General features: G+C 38.9%; 1 protein-coding gene across 5 annotated transcripts in view; it reads left to right on the plus strand.

Moving 5' to 3' along the window:
• Positions 1-20441, plus strand: part of LOC149781580 (TELO2-interacting protein 1 homolog) — an 87226-nt gene that overhangs the window by 48868 nt on the left and 17917 nt on the right. For 3 of the 5 annotated variants that reach the window (XR_016414739.1, XM_089935622.1, XM_089935624.1), the window contains exons 19-23: positions 1222-1509; positions 12618-12723; positions 13550-13632; positions 14482-14597; positions 16827-16914. Coding sequence is in view for 3 of the 5 variants with exons in the window: in XM_089935622.1 (XP_089791748.1) it covers positions 1222-1509; positions 12618-12723; positions 13550-13632; positions 14482-14597; positions 16827-16914 (681 nt within the window). In the remaining 2 variants the exon portion in view is untranslated. Of the gene's footprint in view, positions 1-1221; positions 1510-12617; positions 12724-13549; positions 13633-14481; positions 14598-16826; positions 16915-17891; positions 17993-20441 lie in introns of all 5 variants that reach the window. The other 2 variants (XR_016414740.1, XM_089935623.1) reach the window with 2 other exon arrangements.

A 20441-nucleotide genomic window follows, 5' to 3' on the forward strand; every position in this document is an offset into this window, starting at 1 on the left:
TGGGTCTTCTTGGCCTTTTTAGAAAACCTGTGACCTGCAGTCAAATCTAGTGATGTTTTCTTCATCAGTAGTACAATTCAACATTGAAATTTATAAATAGATCTATGCACTGTTTACAATAAGGACTGATATTAAAGCGTATACATATGATCAGTGTGGAAAATTAGTATTTAAAATATTATTAGCCAAATGACCCTTACAGACTATATTCATGAAAATATTACATATAATAAAGATATACATAACAGTAGTTGTTGTTGTGGGATTTAACGCCATTTTCTGGCACAAGATATGCTATACATGGCAGCCAGTATAAATCATGGAGGAAGAACACAGGAAAACCACAGAAGGAACCACTGACCCATGAGGAGCTACTGGCAAGCTTTCTCACATACCCACATTGACCAAACCCAAGACTCGAACCCATGCAGACAGAGGTGAGATGGCAATGATCTGTAACAGGAGTGCTTTAGACCACTTGGCCACTCTGGACCCCCATAACAATAGTTACCATGACTCATGTGACAGTTGTTTGTGCTACTGTCAGGTTAGATGATTGGGCTATCTTTCATATAGTGAATCCAGCATTTCTTTTCTCAAAGGGTACTATTGGTAGAGGAAGGATGCTCAACATTCTCTACTGCTAGTACCTGCTCTCTTATGCTAATGTGGTTGGGGAATGTTATCAAAGGAGAATGCAAATTGTTTGGTAAATTATGTTTCTCTGACAATACTTACTTACATCCTAACAAATGAGTGCATCATAGTTGATGTATTATTCAGTTTAAATGGTGCCAGCATGATCAAGGGGAGGTAATGAGTAAGTCTTTTATAGGTCTGTATGTACATAGAAAAGACTTGGGCGGTAATGGAGTTTATTTTCGTAACATTATTGTGATCAGGTAAATAATTTTGGAGAAACTATTTACCATAATAATGTGCTTAGATTTAGCTGTATAATTTGTGAATTAGTTACCTTTGGTTATCATTATAAGAAATTCTAGCTGAACAGAAAAAAATATTATTTTGCTTAACTTGTTAATAGTGAAAAAATTCCTTTGGTTGGATTTTTTTGTGGGATGTGAGAGAGCTTTTTGCAGTAAAAATCAATTATAAAGTCATTATTAGGAAAACAAACCTTGCCACAGGAACAGTCAGTATTGCAGTCCAGTCATGTTTCTTCACATTTTTACCGTAAAGTAATAATATACTTTCTTTAAGCAGAAGAAAGAGCCTGAGAAAAAGCCAGTGGAAGCAAATCACTCTATTAATTCAACTCTAGTTGCTCAGAAGGAAGAAGAGCAAAGAGGTACAGTTCTTGAAGAGGAGATTGCCAAGTTCTTTATGGAATATCACAATCAGAAAAGGCAGGCTGAGGGGGAAATATCAGAGGAAGAATTGCAGAATTTCGAACCACAGCTGGATAAGGAGTCATATCCACAGGAAAATGACACCTCAGATGTGGCCAAAGAATCAGAACTGCCTAAGCACGTGAAAGCTGTGAAAGAGGTTTAATAATTAACTCTTCATAGATTTTATAGAACTTTTTTGTTTGACACTTAGAGCCATAGACATACCAAAGATGATATCTATGTTTCTATTTTAATTTTTTAAAACAATTTTATGTTACTTATCAAATGAAACTGGAACAGTAAATGAGTGATCCTTACCTGGAAGAGTATGCTGTATTTCTTGCGTTTGTGTTAATGAAGGAATCATCATTTTGAGATGTTAATTGGATCGGTAATTCAGTGATTTTAAATACATTAACCTGTTTACAAACATGTTCAAGTGGTGTTATATACCAGGCTTTTCATGTCATATTTCTTGAGATGTGTGAACTAATTGCGCCAGTCAAATTTTGTGTAAAGCATTTCACCATTTTATTTGCTTACAACGTACAGGTAGCAGTCACTGAAGTTCAGTTCTCCATGGTTATAAGAAGTAATTCTGTCTCTTACTGGCTAACTTATTTCTGTTTTTCGTTGGGGACAGGAAGCAAGCCCTTAAAACAATCAGAATATACTGTTCAATAACCTAAGATATGTTCAGACATAAAAGAGACAAAAGTTGGCTGCAAAAAGGACTTTTTGGACCTGCTGTCCAATTGAACATATCTTTCCCGTGCTCATCACCTTGTTCCTGAAATGGAACCTCTCATGTCTTGGTGTGACTCTACTCTGCAAGATTCAAGCACATGAATTCCACCTCATTGAAGCATTAGCATAAAAGGCTTACTTCCTGATAGCACTAGTTTCAGCTTGCAGGGTGACTGAGCTGCATACATTGTCCATGGATCCAAACTACATGCAGTTCTGTTCCTACATCTCACCATACTCATTGCACAACCACCGCTCTAGTGGCCTAGTGGTTAGAGATTTGTGGGAGGTCGCAGGTTCGAACTCCAGCTGAATCATACAAAAGACATCAAAATAGTACTAACAGCTGCCTCGCTAGGTGCTCAGCATTAAGAGGTTAGTATTAGACCTGGTTTGCCTGGTGTCAGGACAATGTAATTGGGTGGCACATGATGCTACATGTCTGTGGCATGATGCCCCAGTGCTAGGCATCACTGTAAACTGTCACACTCCAGAAATCCTAGTGATATGACTAGAAAATTCTTAAAGCTATGTTAAAAATCCAAATCACACTCATGGCATAATGTAGTTTCTTTCTAAGAAAATGTTACCATCACTAGGTAGCCAGCATGTACACATAGAATGTCCATAATGGCTGCAAAAGGCTAATGCTTCTGGTTATAGCTGGAGGGCAAGACACTTACAGCTTTGCTAAATGGGATTACTATCAAGATCAGGTATGACTTGTGAAGACTTTTGCTCATGAAATATAAATTTTGCAAAAGGAATACTTGTGTGCTAAACATATGCAGTGCAGCAGGGGGATTCTAGGCTTGGAATGCTTTCCTTATTATTCCAAGTGGCCTAAGGCACTCACTTTTAAAGATCACTCATAGATTGTACCTCAGTCTGTGTGGGTTCAACTCACGGCTCTGACCAACCTGGGTATGTGAGTAAGCTTGCCCATAGCATCCTGGATTAGTGGTTCATCCTAGGTTAATATACTGGCTGTCATGTTTAGTCTGTACTGTGCTGAAAATTGGCATTAAACCCACAAAACACACTGTTTCATTTCGATTTAGCAGCAGCAGTGTCTACTGGTCCATCCACTCGTGGTTTAGCTTGCTGTTTTGCTTTGTACTCGAGCTTTGTGTGTGCCGTACACATTAGCAGAGGCATTTGCCTATCAAATTTGGGCTGAGGTTGAAAGGATGTGGTCATTCTTTCTGCATGATAAGTCAGGTTTTCTTGGTCTGATTTTCATCAGACTTAAAAGATACACTACAGACCACATTTTGGCATCAGTAGCGTCTCCATATTGACTCTGATAGCTGGAAGGTCAAGATTACTGGAGCTAACATTGTAATTTTATAGTCTGCATTTTGTAAGTCATGAATATTTGAGTTTGTATTTTAATCAAACCTTGTAGGTACTCTACACTTGAGCAGTGGCAAGTTTAGAAGTTGCAGGGGCTTATTAGTTATTATGCCAGACTGAACAGAAAGTTGTAGTTTCAGATTTTACAATGGGATTAGCCCAGATAGGAATCTTACAATTGGATCATCCCAGATTGGCCATTGTGGTTTGGAATCTTACAATGGGATCAGCCCCAATTGGCAGGTTGTGTTTGGGAATCTTACAGTGGGATCAGGCCAGATTGGCAGGTTGTGGTTGGGAATCTTACAATGTGATCAGCCCAGATTGACAGGTTGTGGTTTGGAATCTTACAGTGGGATCAGCTATCATGGTGTGTCTCTGAGCAAGGCACATTACTCTAATTGCCTCAGCATTATGGTTTCACTCTACAGTTTTGTACAGAATCTGAGATTTTTTTATAAAAGAAATATTTTCCCCAAGATGCATTCACTGGTTATACTGGCTTTTTTAAATTGAACATCACCTGATAAAGATTATGGTTGTAAAACTACACAATAATGTATGAGCAGAAATTGTATAACAATGAAAAGATTGCTGTAAAAAAATACAAACTAGTTTCTCCACTCATTTTTTTAGTCAGCTTCGTAGTTACATCACATTTGAAGAAGGGCTGCTCTCTGCTGAATCTTCATTTGACAGATCAAAGGTCAGAGTTAATGGACTTGAAATTGCAAAGTTGTATTAACTTTATATTTGTAGTAGCTCATGGGATCAATCATTGTTATGATGATTACTCTAGGTCATAATTTACAGTTTGATCTGTTGATTGTGACATGTCAAGCATATTCATAGGGCTCCAAGTGGCAGAGTGGTCTAAAGCGCTCTCCGTTATGGATCACTGCCATCTCACCTCTGTCTGCACCAGTTTGAGTCTTGGATTCAGCCAATGTGGGTATGTGAGAAAGCTTGCCAGTAGTTCTTGTGGGTTGGTGGTTCTTTCCGGGGTTTTCCCAGGTTCTTCATCCACCATTAATACTGGCTGCCATGTATAGCCTAACATGTGCTGAAAAATGGTGTTAAACCCAACAACTACAACATAAGCATATTCATAAATATTTTATTTTACTTTGTTTATACTTGAAAAAACAATTAAATGTTTGATATACACTTTTTTAAATTTTAACATTTGTTTCTGTATTGTTGTGTTTTTTGTATTTTCAAGTTTTCAGCTTTGAAAGGTGGACCTTTAGTTCTTTAAAGCACAAAGGCTAACTTAGACAAATTTTGCACTGTTGCAATGAACATTCCCAGCTTGTTTATACATGTATATATCTTTACATATTTATTGTATGTTGACAGCACAAATGATTGAGAAAGTGAAGAATAAATACAGATTATGAGACTAGCTTATTTACTCAGGAAACTCCACTAAATTTTCAAAATTTTTACTCACTGGTCATAAGGCAGTATATATTAATGTATTGTTGTTTGTCAATATGTCTATTACAAGTATTCTTTCTGCACAATAATTAGAGTTCTCCACTAGCTGTGACTGTGACTTAAAGAAGAAAAATGATTTCTGTACCGTAACGTTAGTTTTACATCACTGACCTGGACAACACATTTGTGGATGGCTTATACTTTGTGTAAGGAAGAACTTCATCAGCTTCAGGGTCAGAAGGTCAAAGTCACTGGATGGCTTGCACATGGAATAGAAATGAATCTTGTTGATTTCAGAGTCAGAAAGGTCCAGTGTCAAGTTCATTGTGACAAAAAAACAAAATGAGTTTCCAAATGTAGATTCTGCATCACAGACCTTAGCTAAACTTTGTGGTCTCTTGTGGTAAGGAAGCCTAATAATTCAAATTTTTATGAATTGACTGCATTTTCTACAATTTGATTGGATGTAAATGGTCACATGATACTAATCAGGAATTTCTCCTTCAAATACGTTCCCCGATCACATTAACGTTAGGGATATAAGCCTGCTACCTCTCGAATCTAGCCCTACTAAAAGACGAAAATTCGTCTTTTCTGTCTATCTCATATAGACCAAAGGGCAAGAACTCTTGCCCCTTACCTCCCCTTGCCACCGCCAGGTGTCACTAGTTTTTAAAATTTGCTTCTACTGATAACACGTACATTATGCCTCCAAACAATCCAAGCCATCTTAGCGTCAAATTGGACCATCCGAAGTTAAATTTGGATTTATTGCGTTGGACAATCATTCTTCTACAGGTTGTATACATTATTTTAACAATTTTTTTCAAAATTGAGTGACTTTGGCACCCTTACAGATTTCGTTTACTGAAGACCATGTTACACACGCTATCGCGGAACTCATGTTGTCAAATAAGGAATTAACGTGACACTGACTAATTTTGCTTACTCCTTTAGTAACAGTTGTGGTATTAGCGAATTAATAACATGCTGAATTGATAATTTGTGCTTTGTTTTCTTTTCTTGTTTTGTTTCAGTAGAAATGTCAACCAAATGCATGAAATGCAAAAAGTTCAAAGCAAAAGAAGACAACCATGACTCTTGTATTGTATGTACCAAGAGTACATCATCTATACCATGTAGCGTGTGTAATACTTGGACAGAGGAAACATGGGCTGATGTAGTCCAGAAGGCAGCAAAAGGGAGGGATAGACGGAATAAGTCGAAGAAAGATAGCATTGATGTCCTCAGTATACATCCGAAGACAGCCTCCATTGCGAGCCTCATGGGGGACGTTGGGGTCCCCCCTCCACCTAAAGTTCGTCGTTTGCAACCGTCAGCCACAGTAACATCAGCGGCAATGGAGGAAAATAATGTTGACAGGGTACAACAGTCCACCTTTGAACAGATGCGTCGTTTGGTCCAGGAAACGACGATGCAGCTATTGACATCAGGCCAGATATTACCCTTATTTCCCTTGCTCGCTTCCACAGCTTTTTCTGACTCTTTGGGGGAATGTTCCCCCAGTTTTAGGCTGCCCAGTGGGCGTAAGTCCCCCCGCATGTCCAAGCATGGCCTTTGGGCCTGTAAGTCAGGACGCATGGGGGTTTTACCGGATCCATCGGATCCATTTCTTTATAGAACCTCTATGTCACCGGCTGTTAAGCTGTCCCAGCATGGGGACCCTATTGCTAAAACGGTCCGACCAAACATGACTTACGGGGATTTTAGTGATAAATCCGTCTGTCAAGCTGTACCGCCAGCAACATACCAATACTATGGCGGAGATTTTAGTGAGAAATCTGTCCGTCCAGCCAGGCCATTGGAGCAAATGGTACCGGTGATAGCAGGACCATCGCCAACATTCAGACCGACCACAAGCCAGACAAACCAGCCGGCACGGCCGGCCGTCCATATGTTCACGACTTATCCACAAGGGAGAGTTAGTGACAGTGTTAAGGATGACGGAATCGCGTCATCTATGCCACCTGGTATGCTCTATCCAGAAATGCAAGCTATTACAGAACATGACTTGGCACACAGTGAGGGTGACAAAACTCCTGCAAATCAGCCGTACACAGATCCAACCATGGAACGGACTGAGTTTGGCTTCAAGGCGGCAGTGGAAGAAATTTATAGGGTGTTGGCAACTTCAGAATGCCCTCCCCCTCCTACCGCCACTCAAGACTACAAAGTTATGGCGTCTGTAGATCTTGACGTGGAGGAAGAGACGCCGTCCTTCCGGCTCCTTCCCCAGTCGGCAAAAATTAAGGAGATCAGTGATCATCTATCAGGATGAATAGGTGATCCGGGGAATGCTAAGGCGTTCTTTTCAGAAAGCCAAGTACCAGCGACATTCTCGTGTCGCTGGTACAAAACTCATTCAGACGCCTTCAGTATGGATCTTCCGGCCCTGGACAAAAATATGGCAGCAGTTTACATGTCCGCTCCACTGTTGTACAAAGTGGACAAAAATGTGTAACATGCCACGTCAAAGCTAGTCCGGAACGTAGTCGCTACGTCTTCAGTGTTAGACTTGGCTTCATTAGCCATTTTCCGACTCGCAGAAAAATCCGACAATGACCCCGCTTGGGAAGCGACGGCCCGGATTGCTAGAGTTATTAACAGGGCAGCTTACCATTCCATGGCTAATGCGTTGACTGCTTCTGCCAACTTAGATCTGATACGATGTGACGCATGTCTACTGTCCACGTTACCCTCTCCACCATCATGCTCTGGCTTTACGGATGACTCCGTTTGGGTCACCTTTACTCTTTGGAGGAAAAATTGAAGAAGTTCGGAAGCAGGCAGCTCAGGAACTGCCCCTCCAACTCACCACCCAACCCTCGCAGGCGTTTAGAAAAAATCAGCCCCTGCCACAGCAGAGGGATGATTGGCGGACCAGGGACAAGGGATCCTTACAATCAAATGTGCAGTATAGATCCCAACCCAATGCCAGGAGACAACAGTCTAATCAAGCTAGGAGGAAACCATACAGAGGCGGTAAGAAACAAAGTTTCTCTGTCTTCAAGCCTCCTAATTCTAAAAATTGACATACCCTCTCCACCACCCACGGACAGCCTACCTGTGGGCGGCTGCCTTCAGCAATTTCAGGACCACTGGACAACCTTTTTTCCTCAGAATGATTGGGTGATCCAGGTCATTTCGGAGGGACTTCGGATTTCATTTATCCAACCCCCTCCCCTGTCCTCCTCTCCCCTCTTCACGGACGTACCGTCCAATCGGGAGAAGGATACCTTTCTACAACAGGAGATACGGTCGCTCATAGAAAAACGGGCGGTGGAGATTGTGAAAAAACTGCAATCGCCGGGGTTTTATTCCAGGCTGTTTCTTATCCAGAAGGCAAAAGGCAAGTTGAGGCCGATCATCGACCTGAGTCGCCTCAACCAATACATTTTACCACCGAAATTCAAGATGGAAACAGTGAGATCAATCCGTCTTTCCATCCGGCGGGACGAGTATGCCGTCAGTCTAGATATGACCGACGCATATTTTCACATCCCTATCCACCCCGCGTCACGGAAATTTCTCCAATTCGCTTACCGCGGCGTGGTTTATCAGTTCCAGGTCCTACCCTTTGGCCTCACATCAGCCCTTGGGCTTTTACCAAGGTTATGGATTGCGTCGTCACCCTGCTCCGCTTGACTTCATCTACAGGGATGGCAGTGTACTTGGACAACATCCTCCAGAAACATGTGATAAGTTCTATTCTGCTCAAAGGCAGAAACGATCTTTTAGCACTTTTAGATCATCTAGGCTTTCTCGTGAACTGGAAAAAGTCCGATCTCCGTCCATCCCAGAGTTTTGTCCATCTGGGTATGGAGTTTCTCGCCGATCTGAATCTGGTACAGCTTCCTCGCGCTGGATCATTGAACTCGTCGAGTCCGTTTCCAACAGGACGTGGATTTCAGCGAGAGAATTCTTGCAACTCGGATTATTCAATGCCACGGCAGACTTGATCCCGCTTGGCCGTCTTTTTATGCGTCCCTTACAAATGACGTTACTGGCACAATGGCGCCCCTTTTCAAGTCCCCTCTATCAAACAATAATGATCACACCCGAGATACGATCGTTCCTGCGTCAGTGGCACAACCCCGGTTGGCTGTCCATGGGGATTCCTCTGGAGATGCCCCAAGCGGACATAATGCTATGTACCGACGCCAGTACCTATGGTTGGGGTGCCCACCTGTTGCCGGACTTCACTATAGTCAGCGGCACGTGAGAGCCAGGGGAGAGGCCTCTCCACATCAACCTTTTAGAAATAAGGGCTGTCATCAATGCCTTTCATTTCTGGAAGGATCAACTCTCAGGGAAAACTGTCCTCATCATGTCAGACAACTCTGTGGTGGTGACTTACCTCCTCAAACAAGGGGGCACCAAATCACCAGACCTGTGCATTCTGATCTGGCAGTTTCTACATTGGTGCGACAACCTCCACATCAACGTACAAATCAGACACATTCCTGGCAGACTCAATGTCTTGGCTGACACTCTATCAAGGAAAGGTCAAGTCATTCACACGGAATGGTCACTCCATCAATCAGTCTTTCTTTGGATTTGCACACTTTGGGGGCGTCCGATGATCGATCTTTTTGCGACAAGGTGGAATCGCAAGTTGCCTACCTACCAGAGGCTTGGGCCGTGGACACTCTGTCAATCAGCTGGGAGGGGTTGTGGGCATTCGCCTACCCTCCCACAGTTTTGGTACCGAAAATAATCCAAAGATTATGGGGTCAGAACTGTCGGATGATTCTGATTGCCCCTCTCAGATGGAACAAGTCCTGGGTCACTGATCTACTCGATTTAGCGATAGATCTACCCAGGAAGATTCCAACCAGCCCAAATCTTCTCAAACAACCGCGGTCACAGGTGTTCCACCCCTGCCCGGACCATCTTCTTCTTCACTCTTGGCTCTTGTCCGGGCAGCCTTGCGAGACAAACAATTTAAACCTTTGAGTGTGGAGAGAATCTCAAGAGCAAGAAGGCCCTCCACTCTGAAGGCTTACAAGGGAAAGTGGCGTGTTTTCAGGGACTGGTGCCATATCAATAACATCGTCCCTTTGAGTGTCTCAATCCCTCAACTGGCTGACTTTTTTCTCTGGCTTTTCGAGGAGAAACAGTTGGCCCCAATTACTATCAAAGGCTACCGCTCCATGATATCAGACACATTCCGCCATCATGGTAGAGGTGATATTGGGCATAACAAAGATCTATCAGATCTTTTAGCCAATTTTGATTTCAATCGACCAAAATCCCTCACCCTGTTTCCAAAATGGAATTTGTCCTGGGTTTTAACATGGCTCAATTCAGACAAATTTGAACCTTTAGCTCACACTTCGTTAAAGCTATTATCATACAAAACATGTTTCTTGATAGCCTTAGCTTCAGCATGCAGGATGAGCGAGTTACATGCCCTTTCCAGTGACCCGAACTTTCTTCAGTTCAGATCAGATGGTTCGGTGGTCCTCCTGACGCAACCAGGCTTTGTAGCCAAAAATAGGTTACCATCCATTGGCAATCAAAGAATCATCATTCGCTTGCTCTCTTCCATAGATAAGTCAAGAGCAGCAGCCATGCAAGATCCTGTTCGTGCATTCAAGCACTATTTAAAACGCACAGAGGTGTGTCGGGACACACGTAAGCGCCTCTTTCTTCCGGTTGAAGCTGGTAAACGGGATATCACCCCTCAAGCCCTTGCTTCATGGCTGAAGTGGGTTATATGCTCAGCGTACTCTGAGGTCTCACAAGATCAGAGTCGCCTCATGAAGATTACGGCTCATGAGATTAGAGCAATCTCGACGAGCCTGGCATTCGAATGCAATGTTTCGATCCGAGATATAATAGAAGCTGTTGGCTGAAATGCAGAGCCAACCTTCTCCAGTTTTTATCTCAGAGATTTTGCTTCGCAGAGGCAAACCTTGAATCTGATAGGTCTGGTGTCGGCAGCCCAGATGACCACCAGACCCATTTAAAACAATCAGCACAGCCTATCAGCTTCGCTGGATTCGCCAGTGAAATTTCATAGGTAAGATTTCAATAACTATCTTCTTAACCGTATATAGGGGTCACATATCACGGGACCCTAGGCCGTGTTGCTGATGAAATTAGGAGAAAGGGTTATCGTTCAAATGGGGAATCCAGCCATCATTCCCTAGAAGGTACCCGGGGTGGAGGTAGGATGCTCAGCATTCCCTCCTCCTATTACTTATTCACCTAACGTTAATGTGATCGGGGAACGTATTTGAAGGAGAAAGCAAATTTTTAGTAAATTGTGTTTGTCCGAGAATACTTACCCGATCACATTACTTAAAAACCCTCCCAACCACCCCGCTATGCAAGCATCCTCGTATAATATATATTGCTCAGCTTAAAAAACTAGTGACACCTGGCGGTGGCAAGGGGAGTTAAGGGGCATGAGTTATTGCCCTTTGGTCTATATGAGATAGACAGAAAAGACGATTTACGTCTTTTGGTAGGGCTAGATTCGAGAGGTAGCAGGCTTATATCCCTAACGTTAATGTGATTGGGTAATTATTCTCGGAGAAACACAATTTACTAAAAATTTGCTTTTTTACACATTGATAAATTCTGCTGACTACATTTGTTTCCCATTTGGTGTGAAGTTTTATCAATGCCTTACACCCTGATAATAACAAAACAAGTGCCGCCCCCCCCCCAACTCCTTTGATTTCTGGTCAAAATTTGCAAACCCTAGATTAAAATTCACCATTAGAAGTTAAAACAATGTAACTGCACCGACCTTCTTATACTTCTACATTCACCCCATTTACCAAATTAGGCATATGGCAAACTTTACAAACCAATCTTTGGAAATTGTTGCATTTGACTTCGACTACATGATCCAGCAGCTGTTGTTAAAGGTCAGGGTCATATGTCAAGCAAGACATCTCAATAAGAAACTGGCACAATTTGGCTTTTGAAAGATTGAAATGCACAGAAAGTAATAGTGAATGCTATAACAACACGTGCCATATACAAGTATAGTTTTATTAAAAAGGGAATAGCCTGGCTTAAATAGCATCAGCCAATTCTTTTATATAAATAAAGTAACGATTATAACAGTATATCACTGGCATGACACTCTACCCTATATTGCTGTAAAAAGAATCAATGACTTTCAGCTAGCGAAGATCAGGTTATGTTTCTGTCATAGTTAAGAGGCTAATGAAGGAAAACTTAGATCTACATCAGGGGTTGGCAACCTACAGTATGCGTACCACAAAGTGCATGTCAAGAGGTTTTGAGTGGCATGCGAAGGGCAGCCAAAAATCTTGATTTTAACTATTACTCTCTTACTGGTTGCATGCGCTCATTCATTTTGTAATTAATCCTCCTCCCCCCCCCCCCGAAAAAAAAAGTGGTACACTTATAAATTAGGTTGCTGGCCCTTGATCTGCATAAAAGTGAATGTTTTACAGATGAAATCTGTTGATCTGATAGCAGAAAGGAAGTAATTTGGAATTAATAGGATTAATTTGTCATGGTTGGGTGATTATTGACATGTAAATTTTACCTGATCACTCACAAAGTTAACATAAAGTCCTTCAGACTTGATTTACTTTGTGAGTGATTAGGTAAACATCAATAAATACCCAACCATGATTATTGAATCGGATATTGGTTTTTTGGGTACTATTCAACAGAGCTGGCATATATTGTGCTGTTTTTATTAATTTTCAGGTCATGTTGAGAAGTAAACACCTTCTGTCTTCAAAACATCCACGGCTACGTCTCCTGGTCCTAGATACTATTGGCCATTGCTGCCGGAGTCTACAGGACTACAAAAGTAGGTTTGTTGCAGTCGGCATTGTTTACAAATCTTTGCTGTGTTTTCAGGATGCAGTTTCCTTTCATATGTACAATACATACTAGAACTTGACTCTCATACTACACGTAATGGCTTGGATTAGTTTGCCTTTGATTTGTTTGAAACTAGAAAGAACTTCATATTGTTCTTTTCCTGCACATTCACTGACTTGTTCACTAGGAACACTTCTCTATGTCTCTGTTGGGTATGATATTTTTTAAATGCTTTGCTGTTTTTGCTTCATGTCATTAATACTGTGAGTTCACTTCTTTTCTTTTTGTACCAGTCTTCATTGAATTGATTGTTTCTATAATCTACAAATTTAAAGACTCAATGAACAGTCATTTTTCATCGGAAACAATGTAAACCACTTATCCAATCCTGAAATTTAAGTACCAAATGAAAATGGCAGTTTTTACAAAACCACAATTTGTACATGAATTCATGGTGCTTCTAACCTGCAGACTAGTTTACTGATCACAGTACATATAAATTGCAGGCTGGTTTACTGATCACATCTGAAGACTGGTTAATGGATCATAATACACGTAACCTGCAGTCTGGTTTACTGTTCATAGTACTTGTAAACTAAAGACTAGTTTACTGATCACAGTACATATAACAAGCAGACTTGTTTACTGATCATAGGTTAAAATGAATATTTTATTCTGATCTTAGTCCCTTTAGATATTCTATATGGAATACTGTTGAGTTGCATTTATTTCATTATGCTTTTACACCTTTAACATTACTTTATATTACAGTGTTACATGTTTAGAAAAATATCTTCACTTTCATATTGCAGATACTCTTCTACCATTAATTCATGAGGTCTGGTCACCATTTGCACTGAGATTTTGTGATGAGGAAAAGTTGGTGACAATTCAGGTATAAATATCCATGACACAGTCTTCTTTATCATTTATTCCTTTATCAAGTATAATTATAAAAGGTAATGCAAGAACATGTTCTGTTTTGTCTTCTCAGAAGCCATCTTAGTACTGGGAGAATTTATGAAGACAGATTGTGAACTCTTAAAACAAAAATCACAATTAATGGATGAAACTTTAAAGGCTAAAAGGGGAAAAGATTTTGTCACATGGCCAAGATTGAGAAATACTACATAAAAAGATGATGTGAGGTCTTTATAATGAACTTAAGATGGAGTAAGTGCATAACACAACATTTAGGAGAGCAAATGACGATTAATGGCTTCTACCATAACATTGTAAAATAATGAGTTAATAGATAATTTGCATGCTTAAGAACATAGAAACAGATTACTGTCAGAAAATTATGAAAGATATTGTGGTTTTGGTTTAAACTCTATAACTTTGTATAAGCAGATATCATAACCTAGATATAAAAATAGCTTTATGGAATGTTGATATCCAGGGTTGGCTAATTAGGTGTGTCTCTCAGAAATGAACCTAGCTTCCATTTCCTTGGCATTATTTGGTAACTAATGTGTTGTAACTGCCACAAAAACCACCAAGATAAAAACAGTCAAAAACTTTCAGTTTTGGAGGCCAACATATTACATTGTTCTTTTGTTTTCTCAATTGGACAAAGATGAGAAGTACCAATGTACAGTCGTGCAGGACTTCCTCACAACAAAGCACCTGAGTTAAACAGATTTGATCACAACAAGGCACAAGACAAACTACTTTTACTATACTCTTATGAACAACATTGTACGTGAATAAATAAGAATTTTAATTTATTTTTCATTTCTAGGCATTACATATACTTTTGATAATGGCAGAGGTTAGTGAAGACTTCATAAGACAGAGGACTGTGAAGGATGTATTACCCAAACTCTTCAGTTTTCTTGATAAACAGGCAAAAATAAGGTATACCTATAGATTAGTCAATGAAAATGCTTCCATAAATTGCTATATATATTTTTTTACTGCAGAATCACACTGCTGAATTGTTTGAGAAAATGAAAGTTGCACTCTGCTTTTAAATTCCATGTGTCTTAATTACTGTACAACATGACAAATAATGTTGTTGTTGTTTTGGGGTTTAGTGCCTTTTCTCAGCACATGACATGCTTATGTGGCAGCCATTATAACTGGTGGAGGAGGAGCTACAGTCTTCTCATTCTACCCATTTCTCTTTTTAAGGCACAGACAGCATCTGGCATGCAGTCATGTTAATTCCAGCACGAGCTTGAATAAAAAATGCCAAGACATAGCAAGCATATATGGCACCTGAATTGGTAAACTGTCTAATGCTTCTGTATCCTATAAAGTGTAGCATACCAACACCATTTTTTAACTCTAGTCTCTCCTGTACATTGGCCATGTACCTGCTGTAGTGATACTGTTCCCAGATACCCAGTACCAGCCAAGGGCTATCAGGGATACACATAATGATCACCTAGGAATAATTGTGCCACAATGGACAGAATTGTTTACTGTTCCACTTATCTTGTTTCACCAGGTTCATCGCTGCACTCATCACTGGAGGTTCTCCCATCACCATTGCAAAGATTCACTCTCACGTGTGCCATCTTCCATTTTCAGTCTGATTCTGAGATTTGTTTTTTCTTGTATGCTATTGAAGAGACAGTTGTAAAGAGTGTTCTGATTGGTTGAAAGTTTCTACTTGTATAAAGAATCTTCACAATAATGGACTCTGATGTAAATTAGCATGCTAGTCAATCCTGACATCTTGAATTATCGATAGAGGCATGGAAAATAATACGCTGGATAAAGGTTTGAAAGATGTGTGGAAGTGAGAGTGGCTTTAATGCAACATCAATGGGATCTTAGTTGTTTAATATATAAGAAAACAATGCCAGAGGACTAGCATTTTGTGATCTTTGCTAGAAGGTTTGAACTACTGTTGCCAACTCAACAGTAACATCCAATATGTCAAATGAAAAGAGTTGGACTAGTGTGATTTGGAAATTAGAAGATACTGATTTCCTTTCAGAGTAAGGATAGACAACATATAGATCACTGGTGGAGAAGCAATGATATTGTTACCTTGTCTGTCAAAGATGGTCTTGTCTTTACTGAGTTGATTTCACAGCCTACGAGTAGAGTCATCCTTGAATGTCCTGAATGACATTATTCATTTGGAGAATCAATATAGAAACCTAAAACTTGGTACGGAACATCAAAATATGGTCTGGGGGCATCAGGAAAAGTAAGATTCGGTATTTAAAAAATGATTTCAATGTGAGATGGTAGTTGCATCCCTGTCAGAATATGTGAATTGCATTTAGACAATACAAGGATGAACTTAAAAGGGAAGAAGACTACTGTTGAGAATGAAAAGAAAATTGTTGAACATTGAACCCATAAAATCATTTGTTAAAAAAAGGAAAGCAGAAGAAATCTTTGTTAAAGCTGCAGAAAAAAAACAAGACTTGCACATCGGTATCAACAGGTTGTGTTCAGTGGGGGAAAATACCAGTGAATTTATTTCAATAATTTTATATAGTTGATCATTAAAACCTTTAACCATAGTAGATAAAAAGCATAGATTTATTTCAAGAAGAGAAAGGTGTTTTGTACTCATAATACAGTCTGCAAAAATAAAAAATTATTGTGATGTACATGCACAATTAATAACTTCAACACTAATATTATTGGAGACAATGAACATTGTGAAATTCTTGAAGTACTGTTAAAGTTGGGTGAGTTTTGTTATTTTTTAAATGATTTGTAACTTGTGAAAATCATTGCTTACTGAAAATGTGATTTCTTTCACAGGACTGCTCCAGTAGTTACTTAAATTGTATAAGTGTTTTCCTGTTTTCATTGGTCAGTTAGAGACAGAACTCACAACCGTGTCGTTGTCATCTAGTCTCTCTCTGAATTCATAGCATTATGATACACTTGTGTTAAAATTGACATCATCCCCATGATGTCCCAATGCATGCATTACATCTTTTGAAAGCTGCATAGTCAGTGTTAATTTTATGGAAGTAAACATCCTTAACTTATTGTGTTTCTTTTTAAGCTTTTGCAAGTCAGCAGTGTGGATACAAAGGAGAATAAGTCACAGGCAAAAGACATGATTTTATGCAAACTGTATTAATGTTTACATCGTCTGTAACATTTCAGTGTTCATGCCGGCAAAGCCTATCAGTTCACAGTCAATTACAAACTCCAGCTTGCAGCTCTGAGTAAATTAGGACGAATATGTTTAAAGGTATGTTTCAGACTCTTCTCACAGAATTTTTATTCTTTAAGATTTTAACTCTTGATACATAGATTTTGGTAGGTAAGTTTGATATTCCTTACATGCCTATGTAATACTTTTGTAACAATCGGTAACATGTCTTTTCCCTCAGTCTGAAAATCAGCATTTTGTATGGTAGTAATTTTCTCAGAGAAGAGTTAAATCTGGGAATAATTCATGTTATCAAATGCATGTCGGTGTTTACCCATATTCCACAAATGAAAAAGTGTGGCTCAAGGGCAGCTAGATATTTCAAAGAGGTGGAAATACCAGTCACAAATATTCTGAGCCGTTTCAAGAAAATAAAGACACATTTCATTATCAGTCTTTCCTGACATATTCCATGCATAAAAGGAATTTAACTTACTCCTGATTAAGTAACCATCCCCTGCTAGATTTTTTCTTTGGATGCTTGAGTCTCTTTCCTCCCAGTAAAAGTAAATAAAGAAGAGGTATTTGCTAAAGATTTCATCTTTTTATGTTTATGTTCTTTTCCAATGATCTTCAACTATAAGCTCTAGATTGGTGCTCAAGCTAATCAAAATCAGTCGAAGATTTCTGTCAGCCAATGAAATTGAACATCTAATGCTTCATTGCCACCCTCAAGTCATTAAGACAGCTTTGAGTGTTCCCAATTCATGGAGTCTAAAATCATCTATAATGGTCTTTTATCTTTCTTTTCTAGGTACCTTTTTATGCACCCTATGGCATCTAGAATGAACACTGGCTAGTTCTTTTCAAGTTATCAAGTCTATTACCTGAGTTATCTCTAGTACCTATTCACAGATCTCTTAACATAAGTGGTAAATAAAACCCTTGCTACTTAAACAAAAAATATTGCATCAGGTGATAATTTTGGGAGAGATGCAGATGAAATGTTTGATTGGTTATTGGTAAAACTGCATTTATTTCCCAACCATATATTTTTCATTTATTTTTATTGGCAGTGTGTCTTAAAAAAGAACCTTTCAAACCCTATTCCTTTGTTTCTGGAATAGCCCTGAGGTGTGTAACGATTTCTGATGCACAGCAAAGCCATTTATATAAGGTGATGTTCCTATCTCTGTTCATAAACATCTTTATTTCCAGAACATTATTTTCAGCCTAAGGTATTTTTCAAACAAATCTTGGCTCCCATGTCAAGTAAGCTGTATAGAGACAACTTGGATTCATATCATTTCTCAAATTCATATTTTTTTATGCAGTTGATATTGCTAACCATAGGGTACTAGCATAAGCAGTATAATAATAGTGTCGAGGGTAATAGTGTGATAAACAGTATAACAATTAATAGTGTATGGTAATAGTGTGATAAACAGTGTAAAACTGTATATTGCTGGACCATGTGGTACAAGCATAAGTAGTAATAAAATTGATACTGCTGGACCATATGGTACAAGCATATGTAATAATAAAATTGATACTGCTGGACCATGTGGTACAAGCATATGTAATAATAAAATTGATACTGCTGGACCATGTGGTACAAGCATATGTAATAATAAAATTGATACTGCTGGACCATGTGGTACAAGCATATGTAATAATAAAATTGATACTGCTGGACCATATGGTACAAGCATATGTAATAATAAAATTCATACTGCTGGAACATATGGTACAAGCATATGTAGTAATAAAATATCGATACTGCTGGACCATATGGTACAAGCATAAGTAGTAATAAAATTCATATTGCTGGACCATATGGTACAAGCATAAGTAGTAATAAAATATCGATACTGCTGGAACATATGGTACAAGCATAAGTAGTAATAAAATATCGATACTGCTGGACCATATGGTACAAGCATATGTAATAATAAAATTGATACTGCTGGACCATATGGTACAAGCATAAGTAGTAATAAAATATCGATACTGCTGAACCATACGGTACAAGCATATGTAATAATAAAATTCATACTGCTGGACTATATGGTACAAGCATAAGTAGTAATAAAATTCATACTGCTGGACCATATGGTACAAGCATAAGTAGTAATAAAATTGATACTGCTGGACTATATGGTACAAGCATAAGTAGTAATAAAATTTATACTGCTGGACTATATGGTACAAGCATAAGTAGTAATAAAATTCATACTGCTGGACCATATGGTACAAGCATAAGTAGTAATAAAATTTATACTGCTGGACTATATGGTACAAGCATAAGTAGTAATAAAATTCATACTGCTGGACTATATGGTACAAGCATAAGTAGTAATAAAATTCATACTGCTGGACTATATGGTACAAGCATAAGTAGTAATAAAATTTATACTGCTGGACTATATGGTACAAGCATAAGTAGTAAAAAAATTTATACTGCTGGACTATATGGTACAAGCATAAGTAGTAATAAAATTCATACTGCTGGACTATATGGTACAAGCATAAGTAGTAATAAAATTCATACTGCTGGACTATATGGTACAAGCATAAGTAGTAATAAAATTTATACTGCTGGACTATATGGTACAAGTATCAGTAGTAATAAAATATCGATACTGCTGGACCATATGGTACAAGCATAAGTAGTAATAAAATTTATACTGCTGGAACATATGGTACAAGCATAAGTAGTAATAAAATTTATACTGCTGGAACATATGGTACAAGCATAAGTAGTTGTTGTTGTTGTGGGGTTTAACGCCATTTTTCAGCACACGATAGGCTATACATGGCGGCCAGTATTAATGGTGGAGGAAGAACCCAGGAAAACCCCGGAAAGAACCACCGACCCACGAGAAGCTACTGGCAAGCTTTCTCACATACCCACATTGGCTGAATCTTAGACTCGAACCGCCGCAGACATAGGTGAGATGGCAGTGATCTGTAATGAAGAGTGCTTTAGACCACCCAGCCACTCGGGGCCCCAGCATAAGTAGTAATAAAATTCATACTGCTGGACCATATGGTACAAGCATAAGTAGTAATAAAATATCGATACTACTGGACCATATGGTACAAGCATAAGTAGTAATAAAATTTATACTGCTGGAACATATGGTACAAGCATAAGTAGTAATAAAATATCGATACTGCTGGACCATACGGTACAAGCATATGTAATAATAAAATTGATACTGCTGGACCATATGGTACAAGCATAAGTAGTAATAAAATATCGATACTGCTGAACCATACGGTACAAGCATATGTAATAATAAAATTCATACTGCTGGACTATATGGTACAAGCATAAGTAGTAATAAAATTCATACTGCTGGACCATATGGTACAAGCATAAGTAGTAATAAAATTTATACTGCTGGACTATATGGTACAAGCATAAGTAGTAATAAAATTCATACTGCTGGACCATATGGTACAAGCATAAGTAGTAATAAAATTTATACTGCTGGACTATATGGTACAAGTATCAGTAGTAATAAAATATCGATACTGCTGGACCATATGGTACAAGCATAAGTAGTAATAAAATTTATACTGCTGGAACATATGGTACAAGCATAAGTAGTTGTTGTTGT

This window comes from Sinohyriopsis cumingii, chromosome 15 (assembly GCF_028554795.1).
Source record: "Sinohyriopsis cumingii isolate HCF-2022 chromosome 15, ASM2855479v2, whole genome shotgun sequence".
Classification (NCBI taxonomy): Eukaryota; Metazoa; Mollusca; class Bivalvia; order Unionida; family Unionidae; genus Sinohyriopsis; species Sinohyriopsis cumingii.